General features: G+C 47.0%; 1 protein-coding gene and 1 long non-coding RNA gene across 2 annotated transcripts; both read left to right on the top strand.

Moving 5' to 3' along the window:
- Positions 1-4,416: 4,416 nt before the first annotated feature.
- Positions 4,417-5,460, top strand: LOC134037702 (uncharacterized). The gene is made up of 2 exons (XR_009932564.1): positions 4,417-4,662; positions 4,812-5,460. It is a non-coding gene; the product is annotated as an uncharacterized LOC134037702 (long non-coding RNA).
- Positions 5,461-6,397: 937 nt separating this feature from the next.
- si:dkey-159a18.1 (sortilin) lies at positions 6,398-17,222 on the top strand. The gene is made up of 21 exons (XM_062482706.1): positions 6,398-6,736; positions 6,927-6,989; positions 7,441-7,517; positions 8,204-8,306; positions 8,749-8,916; positions 9,437-9,510; positions 9,887-9,933; positions 10,268-10,404; positions 10,519-10,602; positions 11,369-11,429; positions 12,861-13,013; positions 13,325-13,422; positions 13,544-13,643; positions 13,775-13,946; positions 14,198-14,391; positions 14,659-14,851; positions 15,378-15,494; positions 15,627-15,738; positions 15,980-16,086; positions 16,291-16,408; positions 16,627-17,222. Exons 1-21 carry the CDS (start codon positions 6,497-6,499, stop codon positions 16,639-16,641), a joined length of 2,433 nt encoding a protein of 810 aa, XP_062338690.1. The 5' UTR covers positions 6,398-6,496; the 3' UTR covers positions 16,642-17,222.
- Positions 17,223-17,304: the final 82 nt, after the last annotated feature.

The raw sequence follows: 17,304 nt of genomic DNA, 5'->3' as shown, positions 1-17,304 counted from the left end.
GAAGCTTTCTCCCGTGTCAGCACATTCTTATCTCGGGTCCCACAGGTTCATCTTCAGAGTTGACTGCGGTCCAGAGTGTTTCCCCAGTGAGCAGCAGAGTGGTGAGGGCAGAGAGGAGGGAGCGCTGTGACTCCCCTCGTCCCTCCCCAGGGCGCACCTGCTGCCCACAAACCACAAGAGCTGCTTGAGGCGTGTCACAAGAGGGCGTCGCCTTGGCGATGCTCCCGGTCGCTGTGGAGATGATGCCAGCAGGAGAGAGATGCTTGTCGCGGCGGAGAGGCGCTTGTTTCGCTCGCCTCTCAAGAGAACCAGTTGCAACTGGCCCAGAGGGAGTTCATGGTGCGGACGGGGGGCAGCATGGAAGGAGTAAAGAGGTCTAGATGAAAGGAGAGGGACAGATAATGGGTCAGACACGAGCCAGAGGCTGGTGGAGATGATGAATAGGATGTGTGGAGGGATGGAGTTTTGTCTAGTTGAGTGCTCTATGAATGTCTCTCTCTCACTCGTTCCCTCTCTCTCTCTTTCTCTCTCTCTCCACTTTCAGTATCCATCGTTGCACGGCTTAACCCTGAAGGCTTAGAGGATTGGAGAATTAGATGGAGTGGGATGTCCATGGAGGCACAGGACAGTTAAACACATCACAAACAGCCTATCACTGTCACTAGTTAAGTGTGTGTGTGTGTGTGTGTGTGTGTGTGTGTGTGTGTGTGTGTGCAGGAGAGGGGGGTTCAAGGCTGTGGGATAAGACAAACCAAAGTAAAGTATGTGTCTCACAGGCGCCTGGAGACAGCAGGCCATCCCCCTTAAGAGGAATGTTTGTGTAACCGAGAGGCCAAGGAAGAACACACAGGAACTCCACCCTGGCACACTGAGAGAGGCTGTTATACTGGTTTCTCCTGCAAACCTTCTCGAACAGTCCTCGGATCGATGTTCCCACGCGGACTGACGTGTGACCAGATATTAGTAGAAGCCATTTTGAGGCCCTCTCCTATAACACCTATATCTCTGACGGTGTTCTATGTGCAAACATACCAACACAGTCCCAGGTCAAGGTTGACTCCCCTGACTGCAGCGAGCTTAAAGCTTTTCATCTATAAGGTTGTGAGTTCAAGTCCCACATTGGCAACACATACTGAGAATACATATTGACTGGGTTTGGCATTCAGTCCTGCATCCTTGAAGGGTGGAAATAGACTCACTTGTGTGCAAAGTGTGTGTGTGTGTGTGTGAATGTGTGTGTGTGTGTGTGTGTGTGTGTGTGTGTGTGTGTGCGTGTGCAGGGGAGTTTCCCCCCCTTGAGAAGGATCACCTGCAGATGATGTTTGTGACAGAGTTGCAGACGTTAGGATGGAAAATCCTCTTATGCAGTCAATGGACGTCATGGAAACGCCCCTCACTCCCCTTCTCTTCTCTCCCCCCTCCTCCCCTCTTAGCCCTCTCCCCCCTCCTCCCCTCTCCCCACTCCTCCCCCCTCTCCCCACTCCTCCCCCCTCCCCACTCCTCCCCTCTCCCCACTCCTCCCTCTCCCCACTCCTCCCCTCTCCTCCCTCTCCCCACTCCTCCCCTCTCCCCACTCCTCCCCTCTCCTCCCTCTCCCCACTCCTCCCCTCTCCCCCCTCTCCTCTCCTCTCTCCCCCCTCCTCCCCTCTCCTCTCTCCCCCCTCCTCCCCTCTCCCCACTCCCCCCTCTCCCATGTCCCCCCTCCTCCCCTCTCTCCCCCCTCCTCCCCTCTCTCCCTTCTCCCCTCTCCCCACTCTCCTCTCTCCCCCCTCTCCCCACTCATCCCCTCTCTCCCTTCTCCCCCCTCCTCCCCTCTCCCCACTCTCCTCTCTCCCCCCTCTCTCCCTTCTCCCCCCTCAGCCCGAGAGCTGTCTTGACTCAGTAGCCGTATCCGACATGGAGGACAAATCGTAATTTGAGGATTTCAAACGTGACATGAGTGTGACTTTAATTTAGAGGAAATCGGAGCAGGAAAGTCACATGGTGACTGTGTGAAAAGTTGGAATTACAAAGAGTTCAAGTGGAAGCAGTCCTTGGCATTAAAATTAATGAAACACACACACACGGCAACATAGAGCATCCTGTTGTAACCTTTCACTTTTATACCACTGTGACTTGAGGTCACAGTGTGTGTATGTGTGTGTGTGTGTGTGTGTGTGTGTGTGTGTGTGTGTGTGTGTGTGTGTGTGTGTGTGTGTGCATGTCTTCCCTCCACTCACTTGATTACCATGACGATAATGTTTCTCATGTGCAGACACACGAGACTCCTACCAGGATGTCCTCCTTACAGTCACAGCCTTGTGTGTGTGTGTATGTGTATGTGTGTGTATCTGTGAGTGTGTGTGTACTATTGTATATGTGCTGTAAGGGCCAGAAGTCCCTAGTGAGTCCCTACAACACCGACCGCTGATCCCAGGGGTCACAGCAACAGTTTGAAAACCACCACATTACTATGCTGCGTTTCAACTCATGTTCCCTGTTGACTCCTAGTGACTAGCCTGGTCCTAACCAGACTCTCGTACATTGCATTTGTACAGAGAGTCTGGCCTCGCTCCATTGACAAGCGTTGACTTCCTTGTAGGCGGGTACTATGTTGAAGTTTAAAACAATTGGATCTGCCAAGGGCCACTCTGATCTGCCATAACCAATCGCTAGCGTTCGCCTTAGCCAACTCCTTCACCACGGAGCTAGCTGCCGTAGCTGGAAAATCAAACTTTTCCCGAACCCCGTGGGGAGGAGGGCCACAACATCATGACCACCAACAAAACTCAGCAAGGATTGTTCTTTCTCTGGCTTTAACTTATGGATATTCGTCAGCGTTGCCACAACCGCAGAATAGCTTCGCTCGCATCTTTCTCCGCCGCCATTACTGAACTACAACTCAAACTAGCGCACAACATCAACGTCATCATTCTCAGACACTCCCTCTGTTCGCTGATTCGCCGGTAGAAAATCAACCTGAAAAATCTGACTTACGTACCTCATGGCCAGACCTAGTACAGAAGCAAAAATAAAATTGAGCGGAAGTACGTAGGAGGGCAGAGCCAGGCTACCGAGTGACAGCATGGCTCCATGATGTTATCGGAAGGTTATCGCCACCTAGTGGACGCGAGTTGTTACTGCCAAAACCTCGCTGTGGTTTCCCTTTTTTTCCTCTGAGATAATATGAACAAGCGCGGTGACAACATCAATGAGGACAGCTTCATTGTTTGTCTTCAGGGAGAAAGTACCACATTTTTCCGAATTACAAAAACACACACTGCACAGGAGGACGGGTTGAGCTGCCGGCCTCTCGTGTCCTCACTGCTCTCTTTAAGGTGATTTCAGATCAACCTTTTTTCATACACAATACGCCTTTTTTATACTTAGGTACCATAGGTACATCCCTGGGTTGTGAAGTCATGCGTTCGGTGTTCTCTCTTTGTTCCAACCAGAGAATTTGGGCCCGACATCTCGTCAACGTGGTTATGATTAATGATGTGAGTTTCACAAGATATGCAATAATCTCTTAGTCACTTTCCTCAGCCCGTCTGCTGCCAGGTCCTTGAAGAGGAAGTGATACAGAGATGATGAGCACTCACCCAACAGTTGCTGGTTCACTCTCCCTTCAAGGATCCGCCAGTGAATCATAATGTGAATAACGAGAGCATGTAAAGGCAGGTTTGATCAACCATTAACTGTGTGTGTGGGAGTCTGTGTGTGTGTGTGTGTGTGTGTGTGAGAGAGAGAGAGAGAGAGAGAGAGAGAGAGAGAGAGAGAGAGAGAGAGAGAGAGAGATTCATAAGCAGAGTAATGAGTTCTTCCTCCTTTCTCTCTCCATAAAGTAAACCCTCTGGCCTAAAGCATTTTCAGAAAGGGAAATGTGCCTTTCAAAGAACTGGCATGTGTTTTCAGTTTATCATTCATCTGAATGGAAAGAGGCCAAAACCATTGAGAAGGACGTCCTTGCCAAAACAATCCAACATGCTGCTTTCCCAATCTCTTTCAGGCCAGATGTTTCACTTCATGTCAGTAAAACGTAGGAATACAATGACATGGCACTGATGTCACTTGATAACTCTGACCACTCCTTGACTCAGAAGGAAGCACCACTGTCAGGAACATCAGGTCTCTTCACAGCATCGTATCGTCACTGCTGTGGTAATAACCAATAGGAGGTGTATCATTTGTATTCCTGTCTGAAATGAGATCGTAACCATTTATCAAACAAAGATCTTATGAAAAAGAAAATGTTTCAACACAACTGTGTGAGGTGAAATGTAGGTTCCATTTGAATGTTAAATGTCACTTATAGAGCCTCAACAATGGAACAAACAAAACAATGGAAAACAGACAGAAAATTATGATTGAAACCCTGCTACAAGGCTGCACTAGACTGGGAAGTTATGGAAATTCCCACGATTCGATAGACTGAGTCATAAGCTGCGCCGTCATTGAAAGTCGCTGTATCACTGTTGTCCAGTAGGAATAAAGTCTCCCCGAGGAAGGATTAACAGACTTGTCTGAACAACTAACTACAAAGTAACAACCACAAGTTTGAAAGCGTTCAACTTGTTCAAACGTTGGCTATATCCCAATCCTTAAAAGACTAAATCGAAAGAAAGGAATTCGTAATAATCGGTTGGGCATTAAATGTGGCTGAACTCCTGACGGAGCAATACTGTAAGTATTATTATTTTATTTTTTGCGTTGACTACTACTGTAAGTATTATTATTTTATTTTTTGCGTTGACTACTACTGTGTTCTTTTGAAGCGGCTCTTAAAGTGATAAACAACGACAGTTAATTCAAGTATGGTTTTGTTTTTGCAGGTGGCACAGGGTTGTAAAGCGAAAACATGCCGAGTGAAATCCTGAGGACTGTCTGCGCCGCGTTCACCGCCATCGTTGTGTTCATTCGAGCGGTGGACTCGTTTGGGGGTCTCATGTATGTCCAAGATCACCATGGTTACATCTACGACGACTGTCCGACTGACGGGAAGTTATCCTCAAGTTATGCCTCCTCATGTCAATGTGACAACCGCAGCAGAGTGGCGACAGGGTTGTAAAGCGAAATCCTGAAGACTGTCTGCGCCGCGTTCACCGCCATCGTTGTGTTCATTCGAGCGGTGGACTCGTTTGGGGGTCTCATGTATGTCCAAGATCACCATGGTTACATCTACGACGACTGTCCGACTGACAGGAAGTTATCCTCAAGTTATGCCTCCTCATGTCAATGTGAAAACCGCAGCAGTGTCGAGAGGACCCACTATGCTGCCATGAACTATCATAACTATCTTGTGTTGAGCTCGAATATTTGTTGTTGACCTTGTGTTCTTAGATTAGGTTTTTTTTCTCCATAGGCTTGTGCTACGTCTCTTTTGGACCATTCATTAGGCTAATGAATCAATGTTTTGTAGGCCTTTGAGAGGCAATTGGGATCGCAGGCTATTCTACTACTGTTTCATAAATGTCGTACGATCGTTTCCTTATTTAGAAAGAAGGCTGTGTTGCCTACTTGATAGCCTACTTGCATAGGCTAGTTCAAATATTTTGGCAGGCCCAACACATCCGGGGGGTATTCGTCGTAGCTCGCTAAGCGGTTTAGCGAGCTAATTTTCAGGCTAAGATAAAAAAAAAACGCCCCTCTTTTTGGTTCGTGGAAGCAACTTTCGATAAATCACCATAGTAACATATCAATTAGCACTAACCTGCTCCAGAGCAGGCTAACGTAAGTGGATTTGCAACCAAGTATTAAAAGTGACAATTAGATTTATGATTATGTTAGTTTGTCCAATTATTTTTGGTCCCTTAAAAAGGGGGGGCACATATAAAATGTGTTGTAATTCCTACACCGTTCACCTGATTTGGATGTAAATACCCTGAAATTAAAGCTGAAAGTCTGCACTTAAAGCACATCTTTATTGTTTCATTTCAAATCCATTGTGGTGGTATACAGAGCCAAAATGATGAAAATTGTGTCAATGTCCAAATATTTATGGACCTAACTGTAGGTCACAGCGACCTCATGAGTCGATATGGCCTTGTCCCTTTATCGTCGTGATAAATGAATAATCGGTTCATCTACTTCACCAGACCAAATGATGGCAGTCTACTAAAAGCTATGGTAACACTGGTGAATGAGCAGGTATGCTCATTCAGTACAGCTCAAACAAAAACATGCAATCGTTAAACACAACTTTTACAACAACTGATTTATCATTTTAACGAACCGGTTATCAGACGCAAGTGGATGGCTGACCATCTGATGATAACACTTAGATTATTTGAGCGTCACATGGACATTGACAGTTGGATGAGCACATGTCAATTCCGGTATGTTAATGAACTGGTCAAACCGACATCCCGCCCCCTTGTCTATCAAGTGCGACACTTGTCACTTTGCGCGAGGAGCTAACGCTGTGTCCTCACTCACTCACTCTCTCACTCTATCATCTTTGTCCGTTTTTCCTGGATTTGAGAGACCCCACCGTTTCATCTCACCTAGCATATCCAACATGACCGGGAGACTTTTGGTCCTTGTGGGGGCATCCGTCCTTTTCCTGGCAGCTGGGGGTCAGGGTACCGAACAACGCAACCGGAGAACGGTGACTTTCCATCGGGCTCAGCAAGATGTCAAGGCGCGCCAAGTCTACTCACGACCTAAAAGGGATACTTTTAAAAGTCCAACTTTTACATCTTGCAAACATCCTCTGACCCTCTCAGAGCATCAACTGTTGGATAAAACTACACATGAGGTGAGCTTTGTGTATTTGTTATTAGTTAAATAATATTTTGTGAGCAATGTATGTAAGCTACAGCACCATCTTATCCAACCACAGCTAGTGCTATATACACACGTTATAACTTATAATTGTTCAACTTATGTTTTGAGACACTGAATTCAAAAGCACCTGTTTGCTTATGAAGGGCTCTCTCTCTCGCTAGACTCCGTTTCATGGGGATGATGGTTCTAGCTTTACACTCACATGGGTGGGTGATGGAACAGGAGTAAGTATGATTCACAGAATCCTCCTCCTCATCACGTGTGATCAAACTTTCTGCCTCTATTGTTTAGACACAATACCAAGATGCATCTGCCTTTTGTCAACCCAACATTACGTTCTTTCTGTCCCTGTCAAATACTTTAGTGCAGAATACCAAAAAAGGATCTTTCTGACTTCATGCTTTTGTTTTTTTTCACAAGTCTTCACACTTCTCACTAGTCTGCTTTTCTGTTAACATGCCAAGCGCATTACTAAGAACACAAACTTACCTCTACTATCGATGACAACATTCTGCTTTAATACTTTTTCAACCTCCGTTCCAACTGCTTTCCCATTGGACTCACTCACTCTTGTCAGATTCCCTGTGATGTTTGTGACTGTGTGTCTGGACATTATTGCCTACGCATGGGTAATAATGGGACTGAGATGAAGACCTCACCTGCTGTGTTTCCCAGGTGATCCTGGTGTTGTCCACTATAAGTTCTCCTTTAGACACCATCTATGAAGGAGGCTCCTCACGGCTCTACCGGAGGTGAGAGCCTGGCACTGCTGTGTAGACTGAAACTACCACTATGTAGACTGAAACTACCACTATGTAGACTGACACTACCACTATGTAGACTGACACTACCACTATGTAGACTGAAACTACCACTATGTAGACTGACACTACCACTATGTAGACTGACACTACCACTATGTAGACCCACATTACCACTATGTAGACCCACATTACCACTATGTAGACTGACATTACCACTATGTAGACTGACACTACCACTATGTAGACTGACACTACCACTATGTAGACTGACACTACCACTATGTAGACCCACATTACCACTATGTAGACTGACACTACCACTATGTAGACTGACACTACCACTATGTAGACTGACACTACCACTATGTAGACCCACATTACCACTATGTAGACTGAAACTACCACTATGTAGACTGACACTACCACTATGTAGACTGACACTACCACTATGTAGACCCACATTACCACTATGTAGACTGACATTACCACTATGTAGACTGACACTACCACTATGTAGACTGACACTACCACTATGTAGACCCACATTGCCACTATGTAGACTGACACTACCACTATGTAGACTGACACTACCACTATGTAGACCCACATTACCACTATGTAGACTGACACTACCACTATGTAGACTGACACTGGAGTGTTGTCGGCCCCCTTAGCGCGGATTATGGCAAGACCTTCCATGACATCACTCATCTGATCAACAACACTTTCATCCGGACGGAGTTTGGCATCAGTGCAGGCCCTGGGAACTCTAAACAGGTGAGCTGTACTGCAGTCTGAATGCATCTCTGCTCACGTTGGCCTGTCTTGTGCTGGGTTTGGGGTTTGTGGTTGCAAGCTGAAGTGACTAACTGACACTTCAACAGACTTTGTCCTGACCAATGAACTTCAGCCATCACAGTTCTGTTTTTTACACATGCACACACACACAACTGTGGTCTACTCAGAAACACATAGAAAAGTGTGGGTTTAAGAGGATTCATCTAGAAACTAAAGCTTCACAGTCTTAACTTAGTGGTCATTTCTGTTTTCACATGAACTACCCAAAAAATAACAAGCGTGACACTTTAGTGGACCGACCGACAGAGCGAGCGAGCGATAGCGCTGCTAGTCGCAGCAGAAAAGGATGTTTTTTCCCCATGATTGATTTGTCATTTCAAACAGACACACTGAAGCTGTCAGCGCTGATGTTGATTGACAGGTGATTCTGACAGCAGACCGATCTGCGCTGGACAGTCCTGGAGGAGTGATCTTCACCTCCACGGACGCTGGCCTGTCCTTCAAGGCTGTCCAGCTGCCTTTCCACCCCGACAAGCCGATCACCTTCCACTTCCAGAATCCAGAATACCTGGTGGCTATCAGCATTGATGTGAGGATAAGGCTTTTGTTTAGGCCTGTGACTTTGACTCTTTCTTTCTCTCTCTCTCTCTCTCTCTCTCTCTCTCTCTCTCTCTCTCTCTCTCTCTCTCTCTCTCTCTCTCTCTCTCTCTCCCCATCACGCATACACAAACACGTTTATTGTGCTTCATCACAACCCTTAACCTTTTAAGGAGTGAGTTCTAAATATTACCGACGCTTCCACCAGAGTGAGTTATTTTTCCAAAACGGAAGCTAGCTAGCTTTAGTTAGCTTCCGTTACCTAGCAACCTAGCATAATACTTGTAGCAATGCTACTACCTGCTAGTGTTACTTGTTAGCCTCCTAATTGTAAATTTTGAAGCCATACTATAGCGTTTGTCATATTGTTTTTGTCTATCGTAAAATAGTCGGTTGGAATGTTCAGAATCACACGTGTGACGGTACTCTGTGGGGCCCGCTTTCGAACGATCACATATGTGTGACGCTACTCCTTAACTTAACCAGCTCCCTGTGCTGTCGGTCCCTTGCAGGGTGGCCTTTGGCTTTCTCAGCACTTTGGGGCAGCTTGGACTAAACTTCACGACGGAGTGCAGTCTTTGATGTGGTGAGACACCCATCACACCCACCCAACATTGCATCTTACGATAAACGGCCATTTTCAAGGTGTTCATTTTACACGACAAGTGTTTTTCTAGGTCCATCTCATGAGTAGTTAAAAGGATAAAACTGTTAAATGAACAATGAAGAATGACAGCAAAGTCTGACCTGTTTCTGTTGTAGGCGTGATTCTTATTATCAGGAATGAGTAAGCGTTACATTGACAACAGAAGACCGTTCTTCAACTCCCAATCTGAGTCAGACAAGATCTAAGGTGGCAACTGTAGGGTCAGTGTCTCCGTGGTTAATGAGGGGGTCTCTGTCTGTCTGTCTGTCTGTCTGTCTGTCTGTCTGTCTGTCTGTCTGTCTGTCTGTCCATGTAGGGGCGCAGGGACCACTCTGTTCTTCAGCTTCAGTCCCAAAGGAACAGGTAAAAAGAGCCTGACAACATCTCAAACCGATAACTTGAGTTGCTTAGCAAATACCAGTAGGGCATTCATGGAGCGGCACTAATCGCTAACGAACGTAACTAGCCTAGCTAGCTAACTGCACGTCGTACGGCGCTAGTTGAACTTTTATGTTGTTCAAGCGGCACATTGCATGAACATTGTTTCGGCTGTGTTATCTATGTTAATGTGGTTAGTTGTATGTTTACAGATTAAGTCTTAAATGATTTTCTGCCTGCAACGTCATGTTGGTTTTAGATATAGTTAAATTGTACGGGAAGCTGTTAAGTGATCTAAAGCGCTGTGTTGTGTTGTCAGTGGAGGCGGACAGGAGAGGAGAGCTGTTCCTGATGAGGACAGAAGACATGGGGAAGACTTTCACAACCATCGCTCACAACATCTTCTCTTTCGGCTATGTAGGAGGGTTCCTCTTCACTTCAGTTATTGAGACACTGGTGAGAGACACACACACACCCACACACACACACACACACACACACACACACACACACACACATCTTCAGTTTAAAGAAGTCACGCTTCAGTACTGTAACTCTCTACTTTTCCAGAACTCTCCCCGTGTCATCTATGTGTCGTCCGACCAGGGAGAGCGCTTCAACCGAGCGCAGCTGCCCTCCGCTTCCACTGAGCAGGTGAGCACCGCCGCGCTGCCCATCTAATCTGCTCTTGAGCAGAAACACCATTCTTAGGGCCCTCCACCATGTCGGCAACATCTGTAATATCTCAGAGGGGCATTTTGTTGCACAGCCAGCAATGAACAAAGTCATCAACAAACACCAATCAACACACAAACAAGTCACACACAGAAAACATATGGCTAATAGGTGCAGGTCCAGTATCTTGGCAGATTACATCTGTGACCAGATGATAGCAACCTCAATGTACTGAACAAGGGGGTCCTTTCACCCGATATCCTGTTTTCATCTTCTTCACTTCCTGTCTCCTCCTCTTTTTCCCCTTCAGGACAGGGGTCCAACCTGGTCCAGTTCCCCTCCTCTAATCTAGCTTCTCATCTTTACTGCATTTTACTTCCCTTGTAGACTCTTCTATCATCCCTGGGTCAGTTGAACATGTTGACTAATAGCTGTAAGCTTGCATGCCTGTTTGAAGAGGAACAGGAAGTAGAGGTGAACCTCTGTGAAATAGAGGTTTTACACATTTCAAGAGAAGATCGTTGGGCCTAGCCAACACACACACTAACCTTCACTTGGTTATTTGTCACATCATCTCAGCACAGCCCATCACTATGCCGACAGAGCAGAAACACACTGACGATGAGTAGACAAACTGAAGCATGAAATGTAACACACACACACAGGCAGCGAGAGATCTGAAACTGGCAGACTCATGTCTTAATGCTTCATTTTCTTACCTGTGTATTTGTGTGTGTGTTTGCAGTTCTACTCTGTACTGGATGGGGATGAGGACATGATATTTATGCATGTGGACAATCCTGGAGGTAAGGCATTAACCATCTCTCTGTCTCTCTCACACACATCCCAGCACTACTACAAAGCAAGTCTGTGATTATGAATGTCCAGAAGGTGGATCACTCCGCCCCCCTGTGACAGCAGGGGGTCAGCTGCAGTGGGACAGTCTGGGTGTGCCAACAGGTTGGGTTCATATCCAGGGTGCTGACATCATCAGCATCACCATAGTGTGTTTCAACTTGTGTTTGGACAAATATGTGTGTGCATATTATGTTTTAACCCTCGTGCTGCCTTCGGGTCACATGACCCAAAGGTTCACAACGAACCATCGTTGTGTTTACCCAATTTCACCGAATACAAAAACAAATAAAAATAATTTTCTTTTAACCATTGCAATGTGGGGGGTCTGAGACAGCCCGACAGTTAAAAGAAAATGCTTCACTTTGTTTTTGTATGAGGTAAATTTGTCGCAATACGACAGTGGGTCACAATGACTGATGGGTCAGAATGACCCGAAGATAACACAAGGGTTAATGTAAGCATCTGTGTGCGTTTATTTCTGGGGCTTTTCATGTCTGGGCCAGTGCCTTAAGGATAGCGCTGTGCTATTGTGTTGTGGCATTAAGATGGATGGGGCAGATAAGGCTTTATCTAGAGGTGGAATAGGCGTTGTGGTTACACTAGAATAGCTGACAAAGACCTTGGGCATCAGGGCATAACACAGAAACACACACGTATGAGCGTTCGGAAAACGCAAGATGTTCTCTTTGAAACGCACACGCCCAACAGACGCCCTCATGGTTCTCCTGTTTCAAAGGAGGATGAAATGAGAGAGGACTGCAGGCGTGGGAGATGGGAGATAGCCAGGATGAGAACCTCATCAGGGGTGTCTAGGGGGCCTGGTCATTGTGTTTAGGAGTCAGCAGCCTTGTAGCCAGAGTCTCACCTAGCTAGCATTGGGCGTCACCATGCCTTCCCATGTAGGTGTGTTTCAATCATGTGTTCTGGCTTCCATCCCACTCCAGTGACGTACCTGTGTGTGTGTGTGTGTCATCCTGTGTGTGTGTGTGTCATCCTGTGTGTGTGTGTGTGTGTCATCCTGTGTGTGTGTGTGTGTGTCATCCTGTGTGTGTGTGTGTGTCTGCCTGTGTGTGTGTGTGTCTGCCTGTGTGTCTGCCTGTGTGTGTGTGTGTCTGCCTGTGTGTGTGTGTGTCTGCCTGTGTGTGTGTGCCTGTGTGTCTGCCTGTGTGTGTGTGTGCCTGTGTGTGTGTGTCTGCCTGTGTGTGTGCCTGTGTGTCTGCCTGTGTGTGTCTTCCTGGGTGTGTGTCTGCCTGTGTGTGTGCCTGTGTGTGTGTGTGTGTGCCTGTGTGTGTGTGTCTGCCTGTGTGTGTGTGTGCCTGTGTGTGTGTGTGCGCTTGTGAGAGAAACCGTGTAATGTTGTCCTTTCTCTGCTTTCACAGACACCTACTTTGGGACGATGTACACGTCAGATGACAGTGGAGTGCTCTACTCCAAGTCTCTGGAGCGCCACCTGTTTGGAGGGAACCGAAAGAGCGACTTCACCAACATCACCTCTCTAAGAGGAGCCTACCTCACTAACGTGCTGGAGGAAGGTAAGGATCACCCCTCCAACCTTCTACCCCTCCAGCCTTCTACCCCTCCAACCTTCTACCCCTCCAGCCTTCTACCCCTCCAACCTTCTACCCCTCCGGCCTTCTACCCCTCCAGCCATCTACCCCTCCAGCCCTCTACCCCTCCAGCCCTCTACCCCTCCAAGCTTCTACCCCTCCAGCCTTCTACCCCTCCAGCCCTCTACCCCTCCAGCCTTCTACCCCTCCAGCCTTCTACCCCTCCACCTGCTGGAACCATCCTTCCGTTCACTCTTTAATGTGCTTGTCTTCTTTGCGTTCTCTTCTCCTGTCAGACAGACGCATCAGGTCGGTCGTCACCTTTGACAGAGGAGGGGAGTGGAGGCTCATCCACAAGCCCCAGAATGTGGACTGTGTGGAGAATACCAGAAATGTAAGAAAAATGATTAACAGTCAAGCAAGCACAAGCCATCTCCTTGGTGTGGAGAATAATGTGTGTCTCTGTGTGTGTGTGTGTTCGGGTGTGCATCCCTGTGTGTGTGTGTGTGTTTCAGTGTTATCTACACATCCATGGAGAGCACAGCCGTGTTAACGGGATCACTGCCATGTTGCCTCTCTCCAACCCCTTGGCTGTCGGCCTCGTCATCGCCCACGGTAACCCAGCGTCACATGACCACGGTTCTCCCACACCAGGAAGTAGAGTCCCACACCATGTTCCAGTCCATTTCAGAAATATGCAGCCTTCCTTCCCTCACCCTAACTTTACCCCCCCCCCCCCCCTCCAGGAAGTGTGGGTGACTCTCTGTCGTCATCCCGGCCTGACGTGTTCATGTCCCAGGACGGGGGGTACACCTGGAGGGGGGTCCTCAGGGGCCCCCACCACTACAGCATCCTGGACTCTGGGGGACTTGTGGTGGCTGTGGAGGCCCATAGCGGCATCCAGGTCAACACTATCAAGTACTGAACACACATGCCTGAGCACACGGCCACACACACAAACACCATGATTACCTACATGGAGTTTGTAACTATATTTGCTGGAAATTATAGTGTATTTATTATTTAATTTAATCTAAAGTGACGTTTTTTTGGTGGTTAAACTCTCTCTCTCAGTCTCTCTCTCTCTTGCTGCCCCTCATTCTGTCAGAATCTGTTAGTCGCAAGGGACAATTCTTGCAACATGTATTATATTGCAGTACATTTGTCAGGTTCTCCACGGACGAGGGACAGTGTTGGCGGGTGTATAACTTCACAGACCAGCCCATCTTTTTCTCCGGCTTGACATCCGAGCCGGGCTCTAAGACCATGAACATCAGCGTGTGGGGCTACCGTCCTGAAGAGGACGGGCAGCCCATGTGGGTGGCTGTGACCATCGACTTCCAGAGCCTCCTCAACAGGGAGTGTGAGTGAGGCGCTAATACGGCTTTCATATAAGCGGCGCTAATAGCTGTAGCTAGCTGCACATAGCCCCCAACCTCGCCAGAGTGTAAACATTAACGGACACTTAACGCTAGCGCTAGTTTTTATAAGCCACTCTTGAACTTTTAGGATTTTGTGAATTCAAAATAGCCTACTAGTAAATGTTTTTCCTAATAAGAAACCCGTTTCAGATCTTCACTGCGTTAGCGACAAGCTACATTTGACTCTCCAATGGTTGCTTGTTTCCTAGGTGAGGACCAGGACTACGAGGAGTGGTTGGCCCACTCGACGGAGGGTGGAGACCCGGCCACAGATGGTTGTGTCCTGGGCTATAAGGAGACATTTAGGAGGCTGAAAAAGCTGTCAGTGTGCAGGAATGGTCGGGACTACAGGGTTAGCAGGCAACAGAACCCTTGTCCCTGTACCAGAGAGGATTACCTATGGTAAAAAGTCCTTCTTGACTGGCGCTCAGAGATGTGAAATATTTTGTTACTGTACTTAAGTAGATTGTTCTGGTATCACTACTTTAAGTCACTATTTATTTTTCAGACTTTACTTTCACACCTTATTTTCTTTTCAAAAGGTTGAAAAAATATTTAGGGAAAAAGTTGTGTTCTGTGTCCGATATTCTTTTCAACCTTTCAAAACTTTGACAACTTTTTTTCAATATTTTTTCACCATTTTCTTTCGAAAAGGTTTCAACAATTTTTTTTCAAGTTTTCTCCGATTGTTTTTCAAAAGGTTGAATAAAAAGTTTGTAAAGATAGAAAAAAAAATTAGGAAAAAACTAGAACATAGCTAATGCTCCAATAGAAGTTTGTGCAATGGAAAGCCCAAAAAGTTGAGTCGAGCCGGTATTGTTAAAGCACCCTAAGAAGGCCTACCTGCATGTTTAGGACTGGTGTTATCTATGGTCTGAAATCTGTGAATCAGCAAAGTGGACTAATATTCCTCTGTTCACGTCAACAGCGACTACGGTTACTATCGCCATGCCAACAGTTCAGAGTGCGTGAGGCAGCCAGACACAGCAGACCACTTCCTGGAGGTGTGTCCGAATGGAAAAGAGGAGGAGCTTAAGACATCTGGGTGCGTTTATTTCTGGGGCTTTTCATGTCTGGGCCAACATTGATACACAGACAGAATCACACACAGTCACACAAACAGTCACACACACACAGTCACACACACGCGTGTTTGAGCTGTGCGTGCCGTGTGCAGGTACCGTAAGGTTCCAGGTGACAGGTGTGAGGGGGGCTTCACTCCCCAGCGGGGACACACAATCAGCAGGAACTGTGGGAAGACCAGCCCAGACCAGAACTTTGACACTCCTGTGAGTATGGTGGTCTTAACCACCCTTTTGGGTACATGAAAACGTGACCTTGAGGAGCCCCAGAGCCGGTCATATAGGTACCGGTGCCATATCAGCACCAGGTTTCGGTACCCAACCATAGTGTTGAACAACCAAAAGTTGCCTCCAAACTCTTTATTTGAAGGATTCTGCTTTAAAATCCCAGAAAGACCTTTTGAGTGTCCAAGAATGTGCTTCCAGCTGTGTCCCTGTGTTCCCCCAGAGAGAGAAGATGGTGCTGATAGCGGTCTGTGTTGGAGCAGGAGTCATCGTTCTGGTAGCCGTGTCAATCGCTGTGTACTCTGTCATGAGAATGAGCTATGGAAACAGGTGAGAAACACACACACTTTACTCACTCACACACACACACACACACACACTCTCCAGAGTGTTGACGTGAGGGCCTGTTCTCTGCTGTCTCCTCACACACACACACACTCTCCAGTGTTGACGTGAGGGCCTGTTCTCTGCTGTCTCCTCACACACACACACACTCTCCAGTGTTGACGTGAGGGCCTGTTCTCTCGTCTCCAGGATGCCTGTGTATCGCTTTTCTGCCCTCTTGCTTCAGGCTGACGACCGCTGCGTCGCCACAGACTCGGACAGCATCGCCAGCAGCAACGGAACAGGCGTCAACACGGACTCAGACGATGTGAGGGTCGTCACGGCAACCCGTTTAGAACGCTCGCTTCTTAAAAACCTTCTGAGAAGATTCACTCAAGTCACGGTTGTAGCTAGGAGTCTTGGTGCTTCGCTGAGTCCATTCAGATTCGCACCGAACGCCTCAAATTGCTTCGGCTGATTCTTGTTTTGAGGGCAGAATGCTGTTGCTTACTATCGTACTCTAATTTTATGTGTTTTGTTTTGTAGGATCTTATTGAGTGAGCCATGTGCGGACATGGGATACATGAACATATAACCTGGATCTGTCAGAGGCCATACGCCTGCTGGGTACAGCGCCTTCCACACAGGCAGGCTGAAGCCTTACCACTGCAGCACCGGTTCGATTCCACCCTGGACCCTTTCCTGCATGTACTCCCCTCTCTTTTCCCTGCCTCTCACTGTCACTGTCACAAATAAAGCAGAGAAGGACTATATATATTTATGTATAAAGAAAAGCAATGATACATCTTTTATATGCAATCAAGATTCCATCACTTTACAAGGCGTTGATATATCAAAAGATGTGTGGATTTGAACAATTTTGTATAAATAATATAAAGCCCTGAGATATCAGAGTTACAGAACTATTTATTGAGCCAAGAATACTTGTGGACATACTGATGTTAAGAGTTATCGTTCACATACCGTGTTCACTTTGCAATTTTCAGCTTGTTCCCTTGTTTGTTGATTGTTTATTTATCGTTCCTAAAAATAAAGCCAAAATAATTCACACTTGTCGCTTGAATTAGAATAAAAACACGGTTAATACAACAAGCCATTAACTACCCTCTTTTTCCTATCAACACAACACTGTCCATCTGCACACAGCCCCTTACACAGGTCACAGCAGGTCCTGGTCTCACCAGCAGAGGGAGCCACCAAGCC

The sequence above is a fragment of the Osmerus eperlanus genome, chromosome 17 (assembly GCF_963692335.1).
Source record: "Osmerus eperlanus chromosome 17, fOsmEpe2.1, whole genome shotgun sequence".
In the NCBI taxonomy this organism is placed as follows: Eukaryota; Metazoa; Chordata; class Actinopteri; order Osmeriformes; family Osmeridae; genus Osmerus; species Osmerus eperlanus.
Note: the sequence above shows the minus strand (reverse complement) of the source record. Positions and strands in the feature narration are given on the sequence as shown.